This window comes from Protopterus annectens, chromosome 13.part0, assembly GCF_019279795.1.
Source record: "Protopterus annectens isolate FY-2018-M chromosome 13.part0, PAN1.0, whole genome shotgun sequence".
Classification (NCBI taxonomy): domain Eukaryota; kingdom Metazoa; phylum Chordata; order Ceratodontiformes; family Protopteridae; genus Protopterus; species Protopterus annectens.
In genome coordinates this window covers 1160039541-1160061869 of record NC_056747.1, presented here as the reverse complement: position 1 = coordinate 1160061869, position 22329 = coordinate 1160039541, and the positions used below count along the sequence as shown (strand labels likewise).

The 22329-nt window shown below is 43.4% G+C and overlaps 1 protein-coding gene across 1 annotated transcript in view; it reads right to left on the bottom strand.

Moving 5' to 3' along the window:
• NAGS (N-acetylglutamate synthase) overlaps positions 1–22329 on the bottom strand; it is a 207817-nt gene that overhangs the window by 52405 nt on the left and 133083 nt on the right. Inside the window, exon 6 of the mRNA XM_044055156.1 lies at positions 20751–20933. Coding sequence (XP_043911091.1) covers positions 20751–20933 — 183 coding nt within the window. The remainder of the gene's footprint in view (positions 1–20750; positions 20934–22329) is intronic.

Here is a 22329-nt window from a genome sequence, read left to right as displayed (position 1 = left end):
TAGGCTTGGAACGGTATGCAAAGAAATATGTGGGGAATATGTGGGAATTTCATGAAGTGAAAATGGATGACTCACAAATGGGAAGGTGAAGGAACTCCATGGAGTCATTGACAATCCTGATGTGCAAGTATATCCTGAAGGTCCAAAGACCACACCACACTCCTTCACACAGACAAGGAAGGACAGGCTGTACCAAATGCCATCCAAAATGGCTCTTTTATGACCCATTGATTTAGGCTGCTCAAATAGTGAATGGACTAGAAGTCTACTGTCTTGTCTGGCACTATGAAGAGTATTGAGTAGGTCTTGCTCTTTCTGATTGAGTGGAGCCTCCTTAATGGCTCTTTTTTGGAGGAAACTGTGCCACAAGTGGGGTGGGGTGCTGGGGAGAAAAGAAGACTGCAGTGTAGGTGGTAAAAGGAAGGGAATAAAGAGCCCCTAGATACCATGTCCCTTATCTATTTGTAAGGCATGACGGCCTCCCATGCAAAAAGATGGATGGACATATTACCCCAAAATGTCTCCAGAAGGAGGCAGGTAGGCAAAGTCTCAAGGAGTCTAGAGTTGCCCCAATGGGGGAGGACTGTGGGATTCCTGGATATTCTTCCAAATCTTATATTCCCTGAGAACATGGCAGTTCTAAACATTATCATATTGTACAGAGAGCTTACCAGAGACATTTAAGTTTGTTGAGGGTGCAGGAACAATATATGGCTTGAGCTATGCTCTGTTCTAGATTGTAAGCTTTATGGAACTAGAATTTCACCCTAAACTAGGTGACAGTATTTCTCTCACACTTGGTTTCCAACCATGGCTTTTATATAAAGTAAGATTTTGTTAAATAAGGCATTCGTAATTTTGGCCTTAGAGCTCTCTGCAAATTATATCAAGCATGACATCTGAAGGTGAAGCCTGTGCTTACTGCCCTAGATGATCCATGTCCTGCACTAACAGTGAAAAGTACGGTCTGGTCAGCTACAGTGGAAAGCTGACAGCAGGGAATGTGTCTTGGTTTTGTCTTCAGAGTCTGGCAACTCCTTCAGAGCACAGGTGGACTTGTCTAGCAGCTCCCTCTGGAATTGTACTGAGTAGTTTAGCACTCTTTGGAGAAGGTTTAGGATAAAAACATCCACTTTCATAATCTGTCTAGGGCCCATGACTCCTTGTTAGGCAGATAAATGGCATTGGACTGTGGCTTGCAATCTTTCTTGAATGCAGCCAAATCTATAATGACAGACCACCACTGGCTTTTGCTACAAGCTTGTTCAGTTCTTGGGTGGCCAAAGGATCTGGCTGGGTTGTTTTAGAATGGGTGCCACCACATCCGGGCTATTTCATGGATTATTTTCTAATCTGACTACATCCCAAGCTGAGGAGGGACTATTCACGATCACAACCTGGGGACTGTAGAGCCCCAGCCAGGATGCACTCAGACTCAGGAGAATCTGCAGGCCAATTTAGTCTTGATAAGCTCTAATATATCCTGGTAATCATCTACATCTGACATTGGAGACTCCACATGAGCATCAATGCACTTCCTCCTACACGTAACCTTGAGTTCTCAATCTATACAGGAAGAGACCATGGAGAAGGAAGACTGGAGTTCAAATGTAACCCAGGTCTCTAGTTGAGAACCCTTGGTTTCCCTGTCACAGGTTGGATGTGTATGGCAGATGCATCAGTGAGTGAGTGGGTGGATGGATTTGGTATAATGGTTAACATATTCACCACATAACCACAAGGTACAGGGTTTGGTATGATACCAAGAAGAGGGACAAAGTGTTGAGATGGTCTGCATTGTTTTATGATTTAGGCCCCCGATTTTCTTAGTGAGGAAACATTGTGGTTGTTCCACTTGTGACAAGTACATACTGAAAGGGGCATTATTCTCAACGATCATTCTAATAAGTGCTGAGTACAGTGGAATGAATCCTGGATCTGGATGCCATACCTTTAGATATAAGCTGTGCAAAGAAAAAGGCCTTCATTACAACAGTGTATATGGTGAGATCAAAGGGCAGTTATTGTCATCATAGATTCTAAGTTCCTTGACAATGCGGTCAATTTTCAGGGGTGTGTTATCAATGTGATGATTACAAGGGAAGTCATGCTTGCCAAAGGATATGGATTATACTTTTTGACATTTTATTTTAGTCCATAGTTTTGACAACAGCTCTTTGGGACAGGCCCTCTGAGAGGATCATAGTGTCCTCTTGGCAGTTTAAGATGGCATCAAGTCTGCAGTCATCTGTGAACATGGTTAGCCACAAACCTTTAATATTAACTTTGTCCTCTGATAAGTAAATGCCAAGGAGGAGAGGGTCAAGGATTGAACCCCGGAGTATACTGCCTGACACAGGTCTTTTGGTGGAGGTACAGCCACCTACTCTTATTCCCTGAGTCTATTTATGAGCTGATTTGAAACCCAGTTTGTTATACAAGGATTTACATTTAGCTTGCAGGGTTTTACCTATGATATCAGTGTAGGATGGTGTTGAAAGCCTTTACTAGGTCTAGATATGTGGTGTGTACGGATACCCCTTCATCCATTGCTACAGTAACTTTTTTCAAAGAAGTCGACCAGGTTAAATAGGCAGGATCTGCCCTTGATGAATCCAAACTGACTTGGATCAAGAGTCTGTAGGTTATCTATAGCCTTATTTATTAATAATAATGATCCTTTACATAGCCTTACATGTAAGACTGATCAGGCTTACATGTCTATAATTACTTAAACCTACTGAAGCCCCTCCTTTGTGCAAGGGAATGTCTGTTTCTGTCCTCCATTCATTCAACATGCAGCTTGTTTTGAGACCAACACTGAATAGCCTCTGTAGAGGTTTGACAAGTCATATTTCAGGCTGACCAGCAAGCAGCCTAGTATATTATCTGGCCCAAAAGAAGTAGTGCTCTTGGTCTTAGTGCATTGCATACTTGTTCTTGACAGATTTGAGGAGGGTATAGATGAGGGTATTTGATAAGAATATTGGAGGAAGGAGGGGTGAAGTTTGAGCAATATTTTCCTGGAAGCAGACTGGCAATGTTCTCTGGGTCACAGTATGTGATATCATTTACTTTTAGCTTTGCACATTGCTGGGCATTGTTTATGAGGTTTCTAACACAGTTTAAGCATTATTTGTGGTTATCCTTTACCTGGGTAGTTATTTTTAACTCATATCTGGCTTTGGATGATTTGATCAATGTCTGGAGTTCCTTGTTTAGTTTAGCAACAGTGTTTTCGGCATCTTGAGAGTTAAACTTATTCTGTGTGCAACAAATGTTATTTTTTTTGTACAGAATCTGTTTATAGTGGGGTTCCATCACAGGGGGCTAGTTTTGAATTTGACATTGTATTTATTTTTGAGGGAACAGATGCACCTATGCAGCTATTTATATGTGCACAGAATTTGACAGTAAAGGATTCTGCATAGGCTGCAGAGTTATCAAGATGGAAGCGGCTTTTAAATTTAGCCAGGTTATCACGCAGCACTAGCTGATTAGCCTTAGCTGAAAACCGAATACCAAAGTATTTGAACCTGCTTCAGGCTTCAGTCTTATGGTTAATTTGACTTATCTGTGGTTTGATGCGACCAAGCAGGAAGGTACTACTGGTGAGGAGCACTGCTGCCCCATATTGGTACAGACAAAATCCAAGACTCTGTCACTCATGTTTGGGGTGCAGACTAACTGATCTAGGCAGTTTGTATTGATGAAGTCCAGAAATGTCTGGGCTTACATACTTGAGGATGTATAAGTCACCCAGCTTATGGAGGGGTAGTTGTAGTCTCCCAGGAATAAGGAGTTTAACTTAATACATAGGGACTCCATAATAGTAAACATGATTAGTTAGATATGCAGTTGGTAGGGCAAGAAGATCCTATAATTAGCTATGATATGATGTGGGTCAGTAAGTTGGACATGGAGGATTTCCAGGTTGTTACATTGTCTAACAAGTCTGGCAATGAAAATTCTTTAAGGATAGGGAGACACTGCCTTCTTATGTGCCCTTGTCTAATGTGGTGGGTCTGAATGTGTGAATGGCATTGAAACCCTGCACTGATGGAATGCGTCTTGAACCAGGTCTCTCTGATGATGCATATGTTAGTATTTTCCAGGGTAAGGAATGTTTGTAGATACTGGAATGTTTTGTTAAGGCTCCCAGTGCTGGTCAGCAATACTTTATTATTATCTAAATTCTGTTTTGTTATGCTGGAAACTTTAGAAGACTAACATTGCCTAAAAATGTACTATGGGGGTGGGCAAGGAGTGTACCAACTCTCCCTAGACTGATATATATTATACCCCCATGAATGGCACAAGAAGTTAAGCCAGTTGTAGAAAACAATAATCTTAGTGATGGTAGAATGCTGCTCAAGGCTAAGTTCGTACCAGCTTCAGACATGTATTCCTAAGGTTCCATCGTGCCTTTCTTCATACAGTCCAGGGAGGTATGTCTTGAGTCATTTACACCCATATGTACTATGACCATACCTCTGAAACAAGGACAAAAGTGCTTGCATAATGTGTTGAATTCTGGCACCTGATAAGCAACTGACCATGACCCTCTCCTTGCACAGCCTGCATCAGTGTGTCTCACTATGGAATCACCTACACTAGGTTACTGGACTGTATGGATGTTTGCCATATGCGGTTTTGAACTGAGTTTGTGTGACTTTTAGATGTGTATTTCGTGGAGAGTGCTGCCTGTTTTGTGTGTCTGTGAGGCTGCTGTAGGTGCCAGTTCCTTAGGTTACTTTAAGGAGACCTTTGTGGTTTAGGTTAAGTTACTTTTAAAAGCCTCAGGCTATGAAGATCTCTAGGTCTGTTTTGAGCCGTGTATGCATTGTTTAGTGCGGTGTTATGTGGTAATGATCACCTCTTTATTTGTTGTGTTTTTTTGTGAGAGCTTTGCATCCACACTGCACAACTATATTTCTTGCACACCTGTGTCCTACTGGTTTAAGTAGTAGGTGGTTGTCAGTAAATATGAGACAATTGATATAGTGTCTCTGGATGTCCATTTCAATCTGGCTGGCTACAGAAATGGTTGGAAAGTGCAAATTCATGGTTCAAGGTGCTTACTAAGGTAGACTCTAGGAGAAGTTGTGCCTATGAAGTTTGGAGCTGATTTACTGGAGGTGCTATCTGTCTAAGACAAACAGTCTAAGTCTACACATGAAAAGCAAAGTGCCAGCTAGCTGAAATTAGAACCTCTTTGCACAAGTACTATTTAAAGTACTCTATGCTGTAGCCCAGAAGTTAGTAGTTTATTGGCCATTTTGGGCTAATTTCTCTCTCTTTCCTTTCCCTGCTATAAAAAACGCATTTGCCCGTTTTTTTTTGCACTTGTATTCAGCTCAGCAAGTGCCTGCCAGGTGTCTTGCAGAGTTCTACAGCAGCAGAGAGACAAGAGAGAGACTTTGGAGTGATTAAGTATAATTTTTCTGCATTTTCTTGCGGTCTGCCTAAAACGCAGATTTGTTTTAGCGTTTCTGTGATTTAAAAAGCTTGTTTCTGCTACATATTGTACTTATTTGCTGCCTGCACTTGAACTAAGTCATTTTTGTGTTTAAATAATCTGTTTTAAATGTTGTAGGGTACACACTAAAGTGCAATAGCCATTTCTGTGCATTTAAAAAGTGGTTTTTTTTTTATTTTATCTGCTTTATTTTCTGGAAAAAAAAAAAGGTTTCCTGCCTTTCTGAACTAGTATAGCCCAGTTTTCAGGTTACTGCTGAATTCAGGGCTGTGTCACAAGTTTCTGTGTTTCCATACCTTACTTGGATAGAAGGAAGTTTCTCTGTTCACCAGTGAGAGACGGGAGTTTTGAGCAACTTATCTGCCCCTGGAGGAGTGGTTTCAGCCCAGAAGTTAGTAGTTTATTGGCCATTTTGAGCTAATTTCTCTCTCTTTCATTTCCCTGCTATAAAGAACACATTTGTGTGGTATTCTGCACCGGGCAGCTAGGGTTAAACTATTCCTGCCTCCACGAAGTGTACTCTTCAATTTTCCCCTTGGAAATAGACAAACTTTCAACTTAAGCACTCAAGCCATTAATTTCACAGCCCAGCACTTGGTCAGAACTCATAACAAGCACTAATTAACCCTAGCACTAGACCCCCCCTATACTGTCCAGAAGGACAAGGCTCTCTGTCCCTACCAGTCAATCAGTAAAACAGCTCACTTTACCTATTTAGGCATGTCCAAAGGGCAGTTTCAGGTGTACTCTCCAGTCCAAATGGTGAATCTGGGCATTTTGAGGCAATGTTACACATCCTCTCCTCCTACCACCAAACACTAATATATGCGAGAGATGCAATAATACAGCCAAACTGGAGGCAAAGCTCTCTTAACCCAAGACTGGAACTGACAGTCAAGCGGAGAAGGGAAATACTTGCGACGCACCATCAGTCTCACACAGACCTACTAAACCAACACCGGCAAATAACACGCATAAATGCACAAAAACATACTAGGAGGCTCTAAATAAAAATCTGCAAAAGCAACAGAAACCCAAAGCAGACACCCAAGCAACCTCCACACCCCATCACAAACCATGAAACACATACTTCACATAATCAGTGTGCCACGCAATCACAGCCCTTAAGGCAAAATAACATATCCAACACACTAGTAATAGGCGACTCTATAGTCAGACACACTGATGTTCCACTAACTAGGCTGGACAAGGAGAAGGTTACAGTTAGCTGCCTGTTGGGCACCAGGAAACGTCACATAACAAAAGCACTCAGGTCGCTCCAGAACAAGTACAAATACAACTCTGTCATTGTCCATGTTGATGAGAATGACCTGAGACATACCTCCCTGGACTACATGAAAAGAGACATGGAAGAGCTCTCTGATCACGTAGCCCAGGCCGGTATGTCCCTGACCCTGAGTAGCATCCTGCCCTCACCAAGAATGATGCCACAGTATACAGAAAAAATTATCATTTTCAACAATTGGCTAAGTTTCTGGTGTCATTCAAAGGGGATCCAGTATCTGTCCACCTGGGATGACATGCTTGACGAGCCATGTTGCTTCGCAAGAGATGGCTTGCACTTGTCACTCTTAGGCTTTCAAAGCTGGCCAAGGCTTTTGCCGCCCCCATAGTGCCTTTTTTAGGCAAGGCTCAAAAGGCAAACCCACTACCATAAATAGCACAAGTAACCAAAAACTCAGGGTAATGCTACTCAACGCCAGAAGTCTAAACCTCAAAATGCATGCACTCGAGGCACTCCTCAGTATGGAGAACATCGATATCTGTGCAGTAACAGAAACCTGGTTTAAGGCTCCAGAGAGCACCCCAGCACTACCAGGTTATAACTCATACCATACTTTTCGGCCACAGAACCCGGACCGAAACACAAAAGGCGGGGGTGTATCCATATTCATCAAGGATACCCACACCTCCAGGTTAGTGGCACAGCACAATGCCTCAGAGATCATCCATATGCAACTGACGGGCAAAACTACAATTCAAATTGTAGCTTGCTATAGATCACCCACCATGTCCCAGTACCCCCATTCCGTGTTTCTGGAGACACTGGAAAATATGAAGGTCCTACCAAACACCCTAATATTGGTTGATTTCAATTACCCAAACATTAACTGGGAGAACTACTCAAGTACTAACTCCCTTGCCCAACGCTTCCTAGAATTTATAAACTTGAAAGCCCTGGATCAACTGGTCAACACCCCCACCAGAGGTAACAACATATTGGACCTAGTCATCACCAACATGGGTGACCGGTGTTCCACACCGGAGGTCAACCCCTCACTGGTTAGATCAGACCATAGACTAATCACTCTGGATATCCACATTCCGCCAATCAAGGAAACCACCGTGAAAAACTTTTCAAAAGCAAACTTCACGTTACTTAAGACTGAGGTGGAAAGGTTCACAGCCCCCATGCTAAAGGACAACTCTGTCCAAGTTGCTGAATCCTTTACTAATGCACTCTACGGGCACCTACAAGAATGCATGGATCATGCTATCCCAAACAAAACCAAGACTCACTCCTCCAAGAAAAGGAAACCATTCTGGTGGACCCCTGCCATAAACAAGCTATACAATAGAAGGAGGAAACTAGTACAGAAGATCGTAAAATCCCAAGAAGGAAAGACATCCCTGATCAGTATCAGCAAGAAACTAGGATCCCTCATAAATTCATCCAAGGCTAGCTTTGAAAGAAAAATTGCCATGGACTCCAAAGATAACCACAAGGCATTGTTTAGCTATGTCAAGAACCTAAGTGGCAATTCTCAGATCTGCTTGGAGTTAGTGCAGAATGGCACAAAATACACTGAACCAACTGATATTGCCAACATTCTTGCAGACAGGTTTAGTGCAGACTTCACCCCCAACTCGGCCCCTAAAAGGCACATAACCACACCACAAGAATGTAGTGCCCCTGAAATCACAGACACTCGGGTTAAAACAGCCCTCTCCAAAGCCAAAAACACAGCATCAATGGGACCAAACAGTGTCCCAGGCTGCGTCCTACACGAGCTCAAAGATGAACTAATCCCTCATCTAAACACACTGTTTAAACTCAGCCTCTCCACAGGCTACGTGCCACAGAGTGGAGCACAGCAACGGTTATTCCGCTCCACAAAGATGGAGCCACAACAGACCCAGGGAACTATCGTAGGTTCATAGGTTGGTACTAGGCTATCGGCCCTAAGGGCTATGCAAGCCTAGCCATAACAATTCCCTGAAAATTTTTTCTCACAATGTTTACTTCTCTGGGCCCCTGTCTAGCAGGGTGACTGACATGATCCCCGGGGTGAATTTCCTATCTCCCATCCAATCATCAAGCTTCCTTTTGAAGAGGGCCAATGAGGTGCTCTGCTTGACATGTACGGGCAGTCTATTCCAGAGTATGGGGAGTCTCTGGGTCAGGAACCTATCCCTCCAACATGTTTTGTTCAATGTGATAAGGTTTAGATCCCTGGAGCATGTGGTTCTGAGGGATTGGGATTTCTTTAAGTGGAGCATGTCCAACAGCTCAGGGTTTGACATGGCCTTGTATGTTAAGCAGAGATTGCCTCTGAGTAAACGATATGCCACAGAGTATAGCTGGAGTTTTTTTTAGACGGTCAGCATATGGCATCTGCTTTAGGCCTGTGATTCTTTTAGTGAGGTATTTCTGTGGCCTTTTCAGCTGTTGCAGATGTCTTGTGAGGTACACACCAAATGGGGCATTATACTCTATAATGGGTCTAATGAGGGATGAGTACAGTGGGACAATGACCTCTTTTCTGGAAGAAAAGCCCTTAGTGATGAGGTGTGCCACATAGAAGGATTTCCTGACTGTTTTGGCGATAAGCCCTATAAGCCTGACTAGCTTGGTCTGCAAAGCTATGGAGCGGATCATCATGGATCTCATTAACAGAGACATTGGGAACCTCCAAACACTGGACCCTACCCAGTTCGGCTTTGTTAAGGGCAAATCATGCGTCCTAAACCTGGTGGACTTCTTTGAGACAGTTACCAAGGCTATAGACGAGGGAAAGGTGGTCCACACAGCCTACCTAGACCTCGCAAAGGCCTTCAACACCATTCCCCACTCAGGTATTATAGACAAGCTCACCAGCCTGAACATAAACCCCTACGTCACAAGATGGGTTGCCAACTGGCTCACGGACAGAACCCATATAGTAAGAGTTGCGGGAGCTAGATCTGACTCTAAACCGGTTACAAGTGGCATTCCCCAGGGCTCAGTCCTAGGACCCCTCCTGTTCGGCATATACTTCTCAGAGGTACAGGCAAGCACAGGAGGACTATGGCTGACCAAGTTTGCAGATGATTGCAAACTAGGGGCTATAATTGACTCTCCGGCTGACACAGACATCCTCCAAAAGGATCTTACTGAGACAGATACCTGGTGTCGAAACCATGGCTTCAAGCTAAATGCTAAAAAGTGCATAGTCATCCCCTTTGGAAAAAACAAAGTACCCACAAACTACCACATAGTTGGTAGCCCCCTAAATACGGAAGACGTAATAAGGAATCTGGGGACCAAAGTAGATAGTAACCTCTCCTTTGATAATCACATTGCCAAAGTGGTTAGAAAATCCTTCTATGTGGCCTACCTAATCACAAAAGGGTTTGCATCCAGATCGAAAGAGGTCATTGGGCCCCACTACGCATCACTCATCAGACCCATCATAGAGTACAATGCCCCATTTGGGATGTACCTTACAAGACACCTGTAACAACTGGAAAGACCACAGAAGTACCTCACCAAGAGGATCACTGACCTCAAGCAGATGCCCTATGCAGCTTGACTGAAGAAACTCCAGCTGTACTCGGCTGCATACCGCCTACTCAGAGGTGATCTCTGCCTGACATACAAGGCCATGTCCAACCCAGAATTGATGGACATGCTCCACCTAAAGAAAACCATATCCCCTCGAGCCACACACTCCAGGGATCTAAACCTCACCACAACAATAAATAGGATGTGCTGGAGGGATAGATTCCTGTCCCAGACACTTCCCATGCTTTGGAACAAGATTCCAATCTACATTAGGCAGAGCTCCTTGCTAACCCTCTTCAAGAGAAACCTTGACGAGTCGATGGGAAACAGAAACTTTACCCCAGGGATCACTTCAATGGTTCTGCTGGACAAAGGCACAGGGAACTAATCTAAGGGGGCGGCGAATGCCAACACATTCCGGCTAGGCTTATAAATGCCTTAGGACAGATAGCCTAGTATTAACCTATGAACCTAAAACTTTGGTGCAGAAGGACCTGTCTTCATTACATTTGTTTCCTTTTCCTCCTCATCTACTCCCAGTTATGTTACCAACTGTTTTAAGGACAAACAATTCCCAGCAGTGTCCTCAACTGATGTTGATAGAGGCCTTGTGTTAACAGTCACTGACATTTTAGGATATTAGGACTTCCTCAGGTGCTGACTGCACCATAAGTGCTTTCAGCATAGGTACTAATTCTGATGTCTCTATGCCTATCTTTGGTGTTGAAGATGTGTGTCAAGCCTCCAAAGTTGGCTTTAGTGCTGTCTCATACCTTGGGGTCACATGCATTTGAGTTAGAGGAGGCCAGAGTAAACCATGTAAAGATGATAGAAACCTGAATGAGACAAGAACTGTGTAGAGAACTCATCAGAGTCTTCTGCTGTAATCAGCTTTGTCTTTTGCTTACAGAATATCAGAAAAATAGGTGAATCATGCATGGAATAACAAGTCGTTTTCCATTCTCACACTGACCTTTTTTACAAAAATGAACATCCAACTGGTTTTGGAGTTTACACTTAGAAAGCATTATGAAAGAGGATGAAAGGAAAGCGGTTGGGGTGAAAGCTCACTAAGAATGAGTTTGTTTTAGCAGCCTTTGGTCTTAGGCACTGTACCAATGGTTAACTATAGCAGTCAGGCGTAACTTATTATTGCATCACTGGAAACAATCTAGGAAAGCAACGTATGCCTGCATGCTGTACATTACCATCACCCATTATTATGTACAATCATACTCTTTTTCACAATACTTGTATTTGTTGTGTTTCTTATGTGGAACTATTTTACTCCACGCTGCTGTGTAAAAGGAATTTTTGCTACTCTCCAGCTAGCCATTATCAAATAAAATCTAAAATATATAAAATAAACTTTCTTTGTCATTTTTGGCAATTCATCAACTGCAGGTTTTCTTCCTAAAATTCCACTTCATTCAAAGTTCCAAGCAACAGCTGTTTTATTTTGCTGCCTGCTTCTATACAACAGGCCACTGGATGGCAGTATTGCTACAGTATAAAAGCGCCAACATAAGAACCTAGTTAAAATCTACAAGCCTCGAAAGCATAAAAGCAAACAGCACATAGCACTACAAAGAACCTAAGTGTTGAAAACATTAAAAAATGTAGTAGTACATTATCGACCACCAATAGCAAGTACACAATGAAAAAATTTCCCACACCAGCACCAGTTCAGTAGTGTGTGGACATAATTTCTCAATGCCCCAGAAAAAGCTCCTATGGCAAGTTGGTGAGAAGCCATCTCTTGTCAAATTCATGCAAGGAATAACTACATTTTTTGGGCTGTATGAAATCTGATTAAGCCTACCTGATGGTGAAGCTTAAGGTAAATCATTCCATTTCTAGATTCCTGAAGTCCTCCAGGAGATGTTTCGTTGCATGGATGTTTAATAAACAGGCATCATGATAAAAGTATATGTCAGCACCCTTTAATAGCCTCTATGGCTGCAGTCAAGCACTTGGAAAAAACTGGGGGCTACAGTGAGACCAAGGGGGAGAGCAGCAAATTTAAAGTTATCCTTGACGGTATAAATTCGAGGAACCTCCTGGTTGAAGGAAAAGATGGAACAGATCAAAAAGGCACCCTTGAGATCAAATGTTAGTAGCCAGTGTCCCTCAGAAAAGAGAGGAATAAGAGCTGCTCAAATGGTTGTCAGCCGTTGAATTCTGTCCCTAAGCAACGGATACAAAAAACAAAAGCTGGATGAATGATCTACTTGAGAATGAGTATCAGATAGAAGCACCCCCTCCCCCCCAAATGAAAATGTGTAGGGGAAAGGAATAGTCACTGAGCTGCTTAAGGTTCAAAGTGGGATTGTCTATTAAAAAAGACTGAAGTTATGTGAGGTATTCACCATAACAATGCATCTTTAAGACACGTTCTGGCAGCAACACATACAGAATTCTGCCTCCACAGGTCTAGGACTGCTCAACAAAACTTTCTTCAGCACCGGAAGAGTCCCAAGGGTGGTGTGAAGGCGGCAGCCTCCCCAGTTGCTAGTACACAAATAAGAAATGCACTTCAGTACTTTGTGTGTAGTAAAGCTGCTACTCACTGACCTTGTCTGTCTCACATGCAAACTCCTTCCAGCCTTCAGGCAACAGGGAGGGTGACATGCTCCCACCAGGTATAAGATGGTACACAGTGTAGCAAGAAAGCTAAAATGAGACCAACACATTTATGTAACAGGAAAGGTGGAATTATACCACTATTTCTATAAGATTGTATTTCCTAAAGATGCAGCCTCATATTTCTAACTTATGCTTCCTCCAGGTTAACATATGCTTTATGTCTAGGCATTGAATCAACTATGGTGCAGAACGCCCTACTGATCACCCCTCAACTGGGACTAGTCAGCCCATTTGTGGGTGGTGCAAGGTCAAAGAGTGGAAATCTTAATCTTGAGACTCAATGACATTACCATGACTCTAATGGACACTGTCCAGGATCAGGAAAACGGCTTCAGCAGATCAACCACTGATGGCATTTGCATCCTGGAATGACTCCCTCAAGTGAGAAAGACAGGAGCAAGTTTCACTGGTCCCCTCCCCTGCCAAAATGGAGGTCTGTTGTAGGCCAGACTTTACTATTCAAGGACAAGTTCAGCCCCAATGTTTTTTGTAATGGACTTGCTTCTGAAGGGCTGAGCCTAGGTTTGCCTTCTGAGCTGTGGTCACTGAGGTGAAGCGTGGCTTATGTCTGGACTACATGAAGTACTCTTCCCCACTTGTTCAGGAAAGCCACTGGTCATGAGGTAGGCCAACAGCCTTTCTCATTAAATTCCAATGACTGACAGTATGAGTCTCAACTTGTGGCAGTATTTACCATTATGTTGCTTTTCAAACCACAATGGCAATATCAGTTACAAATCTAGATTGCTTACCTGATGGCCACAGGGGCAACTGGCAAGTTTGTAAGGCTGGGAGCTCTGGAACTGCATAACTAGAAAAGAGAATGAAGGATTCAAGACTATAGTAGTTTATATATTGAAGTTTTCTCCCAACTACAAGGTTCAGCATTCTCAGGGTTCGCATATAGCAGGTGTGTGTGTGTGTGTGTGTGTGTGTGTGTGTGTGTGTGTGTGTGTGTGTGTGTGTGTGTGTGTGTGTGTGTGTGTGTGCGTGTGTGTGTGGACTGTACTCCCACCCCAGTCATGGGGTGCATGAGGGGGTGAAGTCCCCCTGTAAAGCAACTTTGAAAGGTAACAGCAACTTTTCTGTTTGAATCCCAGCATGTCTTTTGATATGCTAGGATTCCCACGTTTGACAGGGAATGTGTTACAGGTGCTTTTACTTCAAAATGTGATTAGTCTCTGTGAAGGCTGCCAGCCTAGCCAGATAGAATTGTGCAGATAATTCTATCATTTGTAAATATGAATGTTGAACTACAAGCTTGTTTTTTTTAATGAAAGAATATACTGTTACATGTGGAACTGGAAATAAATGTGACAACAGTGTACTCTTCTTACCAAAGTAAAGCCTGTGGTGACCCTTTGAAATGGACAGTGGTGCCGAAAAGTCTAGATGAAGAAATTCTTTCTATTGTTTTATCCAAGAGTTAAATTGCTAGATTTAAACATGCAAATGTATTTTTATTGCTTTGTTCCTGACCAGCTGCAAGATAACAAAAGGGAGATGTTACGAATGTAAATGCAGTTAATGTGTAGCCTGGGAACTCCAGGAAGTGTAAAAAGATGCAATATTTATCAGAACTGCAATAGCAATTTAAACAGAGAGAATCAGAAGGCATTAAGCATTTTTGTCTGGATCATACAACTCACAGCACTGCCTCTTGCTCACATGTAAGTTATCTTAGACTTTTATAGGTTCATATGTAGGTACTAGGCTATCAGCCCAAGGGCCTACGTAAGCCTAGCTAACAAGGTTCTCTGGCTTACGCCACCCAAGAAAGTTATTTTCCTGTGCCACTGTTGAGCAGAGACAAAGAAGTGATCCCCGGGGTGTATTTCCTACAGGTTCATTTTAGACTAGCTAGGAACTATAAAGATCAGACTAAGTGTTTTTTCTGTGATGTCAGAACTGTACTACTGATTTATTTTAAGTGTTTGTGTGATCTCTAAACTTTTGACTAGCACTGACTGTGTAGTAGAAATTATTGTCTTGTGGTTTTAATTATTTATTATTAAATATTTTAAAACCTTTTAATGGTGGCTGGGTTTGTGTAGAGATAAGTTAAGCTCTAAGAGTACATTGCATGTATATAAGGATCCTGTACCAAGTCACTCTAATAAGCCTTGAGACTGTTTAGTCACATCAACCAACTGGATAATAATATTGCACAGTAATAACTGGACACCCTTTTAAGGGCCTTTGGGTAGCTGATAATATTAGCTGGGTGGTGGCAGCTGGTACTACCGTATAGTCTGGGTAAAAGGGGCACAGCTGGAGAACCTGTGTTAGCCTTCCCCAGAAGTATCTATGTGGTTGTATAAACTCTTATCTCAAAATGTGTGTGTCAGCTACTTGGGCAGGGACACGAAGCACTGGTTGGACAGGGAGGGTGCTGGAGATTTTAGCTTGTCCAGCTGGCTGAGATCTGGACCCTATAGCTGTGCCAGTGGGGAGTCTTATTGGGGACCTGGAGAGCAAGGGAGTGACTAGCCCCGAACTGACTGTGATCTATGTGTGCTCTTAAGGGAAATTGCACTTTACTGTGTGTATTTATCCTTTCCTCATATGAGACGCGCTCTCTGGTGTTAGTGGTGAGGATTGAGGCTCCTTGATTGCTGGGCCAGGGCATGGGCGTCACATATTAATTGGTGGCACTGGTTGGGATATCCTCACATACTAATTGTTTGGCAGTGGTGGGATATCCACATCACATATTAATTAGTTGGCAAATACTAATTGGCATGTAGTGGTGTGGGTAGAGTGAAGAGTTCAGATCACAATTGTTTTATTTCTTTTGTTAGCTTAGTTAGTCAGGGTAAGCAGGCAGCATGTCACCAGAGGAGTATGGAAAGCTGACAAGGAGCCAGCTGGCGGAGATGTGCCAGGCTAGGGGACTGGTGGATGGAAACCCGACTAAGGCAGACCTGATTGCAGCCTTGGTTACAGCTGCATCAGGAAACAGCAACCAGGAGGACAATCAGACTGGCAGTGGAGATATTATTCCCTCGGAGAATGGACAGCTCAACCTTTCTGCAGTGGACTTAAAAAAAAAAAAAAACAGCTGGAGCTAAAGAGACTTGAGTTGGAGGCCAGGCATGTGGAATTAGAAGCAAATGAGAGACTGCGAAGTTTTCAGGCAGAGGAGAATGAGAAACTGTTACGTCTGCGAGCTGAGGAACAAGAGAGGCAGAGGCAGCATGAGTAGGAGATGCTAACTCTTCGTCAGAGTCATGGAGGTAATGGGGAAGGGAGTAACTGGACCCCAGAAGCACAACAGGTCAGTAAATGTCTTCCGCAGTTTAAAGAGGGGGATAATTTTGATAGTTTCAATCATATGTTTGAGAGGGTATGTAAACAGTATGAAGTTGACCAAGGGCTCTGGGTACGGTTCCTGACCCCCTTACTCCATGATAAAGCTGTAACTGTTCTGACCAAAATGTCTGAGATTGCATGTTTTGATTATACTGCTGTAAAGAAATATATTTTAGAACTGTTTAAGCTAACACCTGAAACGTATAGGAAAAAGTTTTGTGAGGATAGATGCAAGGCAGATGAAAGTGTGTGTGAATATGTTGCTGAACTGAGTACTTATTTCCATAGGTGGGTGAGTGGATGTCAGGTCACCACTTCTGAAGGGCTGGCAGACCTTTTGGTTAGGGAACAACCCCTTAGCACTTTGCCTGAGGACATGAGGATCTGGTTAGCTGATAGACAATGTGCTACTTCAGATGAGTTGGGGAAGAAGGGAGACTTATACCTGGCAAGCAGGGCAGCCCTGCACAGGAAGGGGACCCCCAGTACTGCTCATGGGTCTGAAGGAACCCATGATGGGCAGCACAGACTGCCACAACAGAATCTGCCAGTAGCAGAGGAAGCCACTAGTCCAGGTATACGTCCAGGAGCTAGGGTTAAATGTTTTGAATGCAACCAGTGGGACCATGTGGCATACAGGCGTCCACGGAGGCAAGGTGGGGAACCAAATTTTAGGGAGCCAGTAAGTGGGAAAGACAAAATGCCAATAGTAGGTTGTCTTGAGACAACAGGGGTACTAAACTACCATCCTGCAGATGTCCTGAGAGGGAAGGATTTGGATAAGGCAGTACAATGTGCTTATGCAGTTACATGTGGTCATGCTAGGAGACAAGCACGTGGGTCTTGTAGCCTGCGGGAGACCCAGACAGACTGCATACTTGCAGCCAGGACTGGTGAGGTGGTTACTTCAGGGAGGGAGCTACTCTGTAGCAGTGAGATTGAATGTGAGCCACAGCTGCTTGTGGGTACTGATGGTCTCTTGGACAGAGTGACTGCAAAGGTAGAGGTGAGTAGTAGTACCCAGGCTGACAGTGAGGCACCACTGTCAGAAGATGCCTGACTTTCTGTGGAAGTGAAGCTGGGAAGGGTTACAAGGAGAGAGTTGAGACAGGCTCAGCTCTCAGACCCTACATTGCAAAGCCTGAGGCAGGTAGCTAAGGAGGGACCTAATTCTCAAGGAAAGGGGGAATCTGTATACTGGGACAAAGGGTTACTATACAGAGAGTGGACCTCTGAGGGAGGGCTAGAAGGTGAGAGAGTACAGCAGTTGGTAGTGCCCAAAGCCTACCGTCTGGCACTTCTAGCCATAGCCCATGATATTCCCTTTGCAGGTCATATAGGCATAAAACCTACAAAGAGGCATATTATGCAAAACTTCTATTGGCCTGGAATTTCCTGAGATGTAACAGGGTACTGCAGGACCTGTGAGCAGTGCCAAAAGGTAGGCAAGGCAGGAGACAAGGTGAGAGCTCCTTTGATACCTTTGCCTGTGATTGAGGAGCCATTTCCGAGGGTAGCTATGGGTATTGTGGGTCCTCTGAGTACCCCAAGTTCCACAGGGAAAAAGTATATCCTGGTGGTAGTGGATTATGTTACATGATACCCTGAGGCAGTGGCTTTGCCCTCCACTGAGATAGAGAAGGTGGCAAATGCTTTGTTAGAGATTTTCAGCAGGGTAGGTTTCTCAAAAAAAATATTGACTGACAGAGGTGCCAATTTTATGTCAGACCTGCTGGCTTGTCTGTGGAAGTCCTGTGGGGTGAAGCACATGAAGACCACCCCCTACCATCCCCAGACTAATGGTCTTGTTGAGAGGTTAAACTCTACAATCAAGTCCATGCTACGGGCATTTGCATATCAGTTTAAGAGGGAGTGGGACAAATATTTGCCCCATCTGTTGTTTGCTTACAGAGAGGTTCCCCAGGAATCCACAGGTTTTTCACGCTTTGAGTTGCTGTATGGGCATAGGGTGAGGGGACCTCTAGATTTAATTTGAGATGAGTGGGAAGGTGAGTGCGAGTCTCACAAGGAATCTGTTGTGGCATACATCCTAAACCTATGGAAAAGGCTCAGGGAACTCATGGGCTTGGCCCAGGAGAACCTGGCAGAAGCCCAACAACAGAAAAGGTGTGGTATGACAGGAATGCTCGAGCTAGAGAGTATGCTGTGGGGCAGCAGGTAATGGTTCCCATTCCTACCAGACACAACAAGCTGCAAGCAGCTTGGGAGGGACCCTACATGGTGGTAAGAAAGGTAAAAAAAAGCTATGTCTTACCACAACGTTCCATCTGTGTTGTAGATCTTTGTTCATTCATTACAGCTAGGACCTTGGTTCCGTCCTTGGAGCCGATACGGCCGTTGCCCAGCTTGCTCAAGCCAAAAACTCTCAGCTAAGACCTACCTATAATGCCCCTATCCTAGTTACTCCAGATCGAGTTTGCCCACCCTAGATAAAAGATGTAGTAATAGAAAAGATAGTAGGAGGCTCTGTCTGAGCAAATACCCTAACCAGGAGTTCCTAAAGTGCACCAGGGGTTCAGGCAAGGGGAAGGAGGGTGGGAAGTAATGAATGAACAAAGATCTACAACACAAATGAAACATTATAGTAAGTGGTTGCCGCGCATATATCATCCACAGAGGCTCTGTAATGAAAAGCTACAGAAGTAGCCATAGATCTGGTAGAATGAGCTTTTATTCTGAAAGATAAGGATAGCTTATGCTGTTGGTAGATAAAGGTAATGATGTTTCAAAGCCAAGAGGATAAAGTCACTTTGAAAATGGGTTTACCCAATCTGGGTCCTGCAAAGGCCACAAACAACTGATCTGTTTTCCTGAAAGATTTAGTCCTGTCTAAATAACAACAAAGCTTTATTAGAATGCAGAGGGAAGAAAACTGGCAGGTCAATAGATTGGTTAATAGAAAAGCCAGAAATGACCTTGGGCAAGAAAGAAGGGTCAGTACGAAGGGACACCCAATCCGTGTGGAAGATCGACACTCAAGGCCTGCAGCTCACATACACTTCTCGCTGAGGTAAGTGCTACTAGAAGTATGGTTTTCCATGACAAAAATTTCAAATCACATGAATCAAAGGGTTCGAAGGGAGAACCTGTGAAAGAGTGAAGCACCAGAGTCAAGTCCCAGGGTTCTAAGGGAGGCTTGACTGGAGGTTTAACATGTAATACTCCCTTAAAAAATGGTCTTGTATAGGCGGTGTGACATAACTGAAGAATTATCAAGACCATTGTGAAAATGAACCTGTGCCAGCCTTCCCCAGAAGTATCTGGTGTGATTGTATAAATTCTTATCTCAAAGTGTGTGTGTGTCAGCTAATTGGGCAGGGACACAAAGCACTGGTTGGACAGGGAGGGTGCTGGAGATTTTAGCTTGCCCAGCTGGCTGAGATCTGGACCCTATAGCTGTGCCAGTGGGGAGTCTTACTGGGGACCTGGAAAGCAAGGGAGTGACCAGCCCCGGACTGACTGTGATCTCTGTGTGCTCTTAAGGGAAATTGCACTTTACTGTGTATATCTATCCTTTCCTCATATATGAGATGCCCTCTCTGGTGTTAGTGGTGAGGAATGAGGCTCCTTGATTGCTGGGCCAGGGCATGGGCGTCACAGTCTGTTCCTAAAACACATAATTACTTGTTGATCTGATGAAGGCTGAAAAAGACAAAAACTAACCATTTTTTTATCTTTCTATAATCCTTATAGTGTCATGCTGCAAGTCTTAAGTTTTTTTTTTTGTTACATAAACTATGGAAAATTTGCCATCTTGTAACCAGTTAGCACAAGCAGCATTTAAATTTAGAAGACTACTAAGTTTCAAATTTACACATGTAAAAATGTTTATAAAATATACATACATATACCATAAAAAGGACCGCAAACAAACCCGGTGACTACAAATGTTTTGTGAATCACAACTATGAAGGCTAACATAACACCCATAAAGCCATTCTTCTTGCTGCTATCAGCAAAGCAGCAGCAAGAAAGTCACTAACCTCTGATTTAGGATGTGCTCATACAAGCATCCACAGTAAGTAATGACTATAACGCTGAATACATTGATTCACTTTTGGAAAAAAAAACAAGTTTTGAAATTCTGGCAGCAGATCCATTTGGCCAGCAAACAGCACTGTAAGATGTTACTGTAAAGATATCTTTATTGAAAGCTTAGACAGGAACAATGATGAAACACCATAAAAAACAAGGTTTCTTCCCATCCTGTGTATCCAGAGTCCTTAACAAACCACAATTGATGTAACTAGCAACAGAAAGCAATGAAAGCATTCGTGAAACAACAGTGACATGCAAATACAGTGGAAAGGATAAACAAAATGGATGATACTACAACACTCCATAAACCAACATGAAGTTTGGAGGATCCTCATGCAACTTTTTCCAAATACACATCTAACAATTTTTTATCCATCTCGCTTATTATTTGTTAATCATCAATGAAGCAAGTGTGGTGGCATAAATAATTATGGCTATTTTTTTTTTTGCTGATTTCACAACACATACCATGGATTAATACGATTAGTGACCCGGGATCTCCAGAAGAGTAGATTCAAGTCCCGACGGATGCACTCCCATAACATCTCACTGGCTCCCTGGCCTTGTTTACTGCTGCTGATGACAAACTTGTCCAAATAAGGTATGCCTCCAAAAATGGGTTCCAGGGTGATGATGGCTGCTGCACTGTATCTTTAAAAGATAACAAGAACATTTAGTGACTCTGCTTCTTTGCAGGCTAGGAAAGTACAGATGCACAGTGTACTCACCATAACAGTAGGTGTTAGATTTCATGGTTGTCTTTTCAGCAGTCATTACATCAGTTGAACGATAAGCTTTTACACACCCAGACTTCCCAAAGCAAAGGGCAGTATGATTATCTAGAGTTATACTGTCTGACCAATGGATGACAACAGACACAGAAGTATAGGCACAAACAGCCTGAGCAACTGAATACTCTGTAAGCCTAAAGTGGGAGAAATGTCTGGTTCACTATCAATAAGCAGGGGCAGGTACACAATAAACACCACCCTCAAGCTGGCACCAGTTAGAATAGTGACGATAATTTATTTACTCCTAAGAAACTCTTGGCTGGGGACAGAGAAGCTACTTCCTTCTTTGGGTCTTCCCCAGCCTCTACTGCTGCACCTCCACCTCAACAGCAAAGAGTGTGATCCTGTTATCTACTCCTTCAGATGTGTCTGAAACACTCAAATGGATCCAGGACTGACCCCTGTGATATTCTTACCAGACATTGTTCCTCTCATTACAACCCTCCATATCTTACCCATCAACCATACAACAACCTCTTCATGCCTGTCCCTACCAGCAGCCTTCTTAGTAACCATCTGTGCAGGACAGACTGTCCAGGGAGGCCATGGCCAGTTCTCCTGTACGACAGTCGTAAAATGGATAAAGTCTTATTACCGTCAGCATCGATGCTCTCTAGGAAAGCACACCCCATGACTTTACCTACCACAGATGTTACACTAACAGACCTCTATTTCATATTTTACTGCTCCCTCCTCTGTACAAGTACCGCTCTCGTCATCATCCAGTCCTCAGGCACTTTGACCTGCTAAAGATAAGATATCTGCTACCATACTGGCCAGATTTCTAAGAATTCAGGAAAGCAGACCATATGGACTTTTCTGTTTTATACTCCCTCTGGGTAGCCAAGAATTCAGGAAACCAACCTATATCGTACTTTTCCTTTATACCCCCCCCCCCCCCCAGGTAGTCACGGTCTTCTTGATCTCCTCCATTTCTGTGGTGACATCTGTCACTGCTCTCCCAACTTTTCCCAATCATCTTGCAGTATGGCATCCTTCCCTCACCTCATTACAAGTAAAGCACTCATTAAATACCTCTGTTTTGGACCAGTCTTCCACGATATTCTTCCTATCTTTGCTTAGCCTATGAATAAAAACCTTTGTTTCTCTTCTTGATCCCTTCTACCAGTTTCCTTGGAACCTGCGCATTTGCTGCCTTCGACACCTTTGTTGTCACCCTAATTGCCTCTTCTACCTCCCTGTCCCCTCACTTCCAATTCTTGTATGCCTCATATTTTGCCTTAATGGAAAGCCTC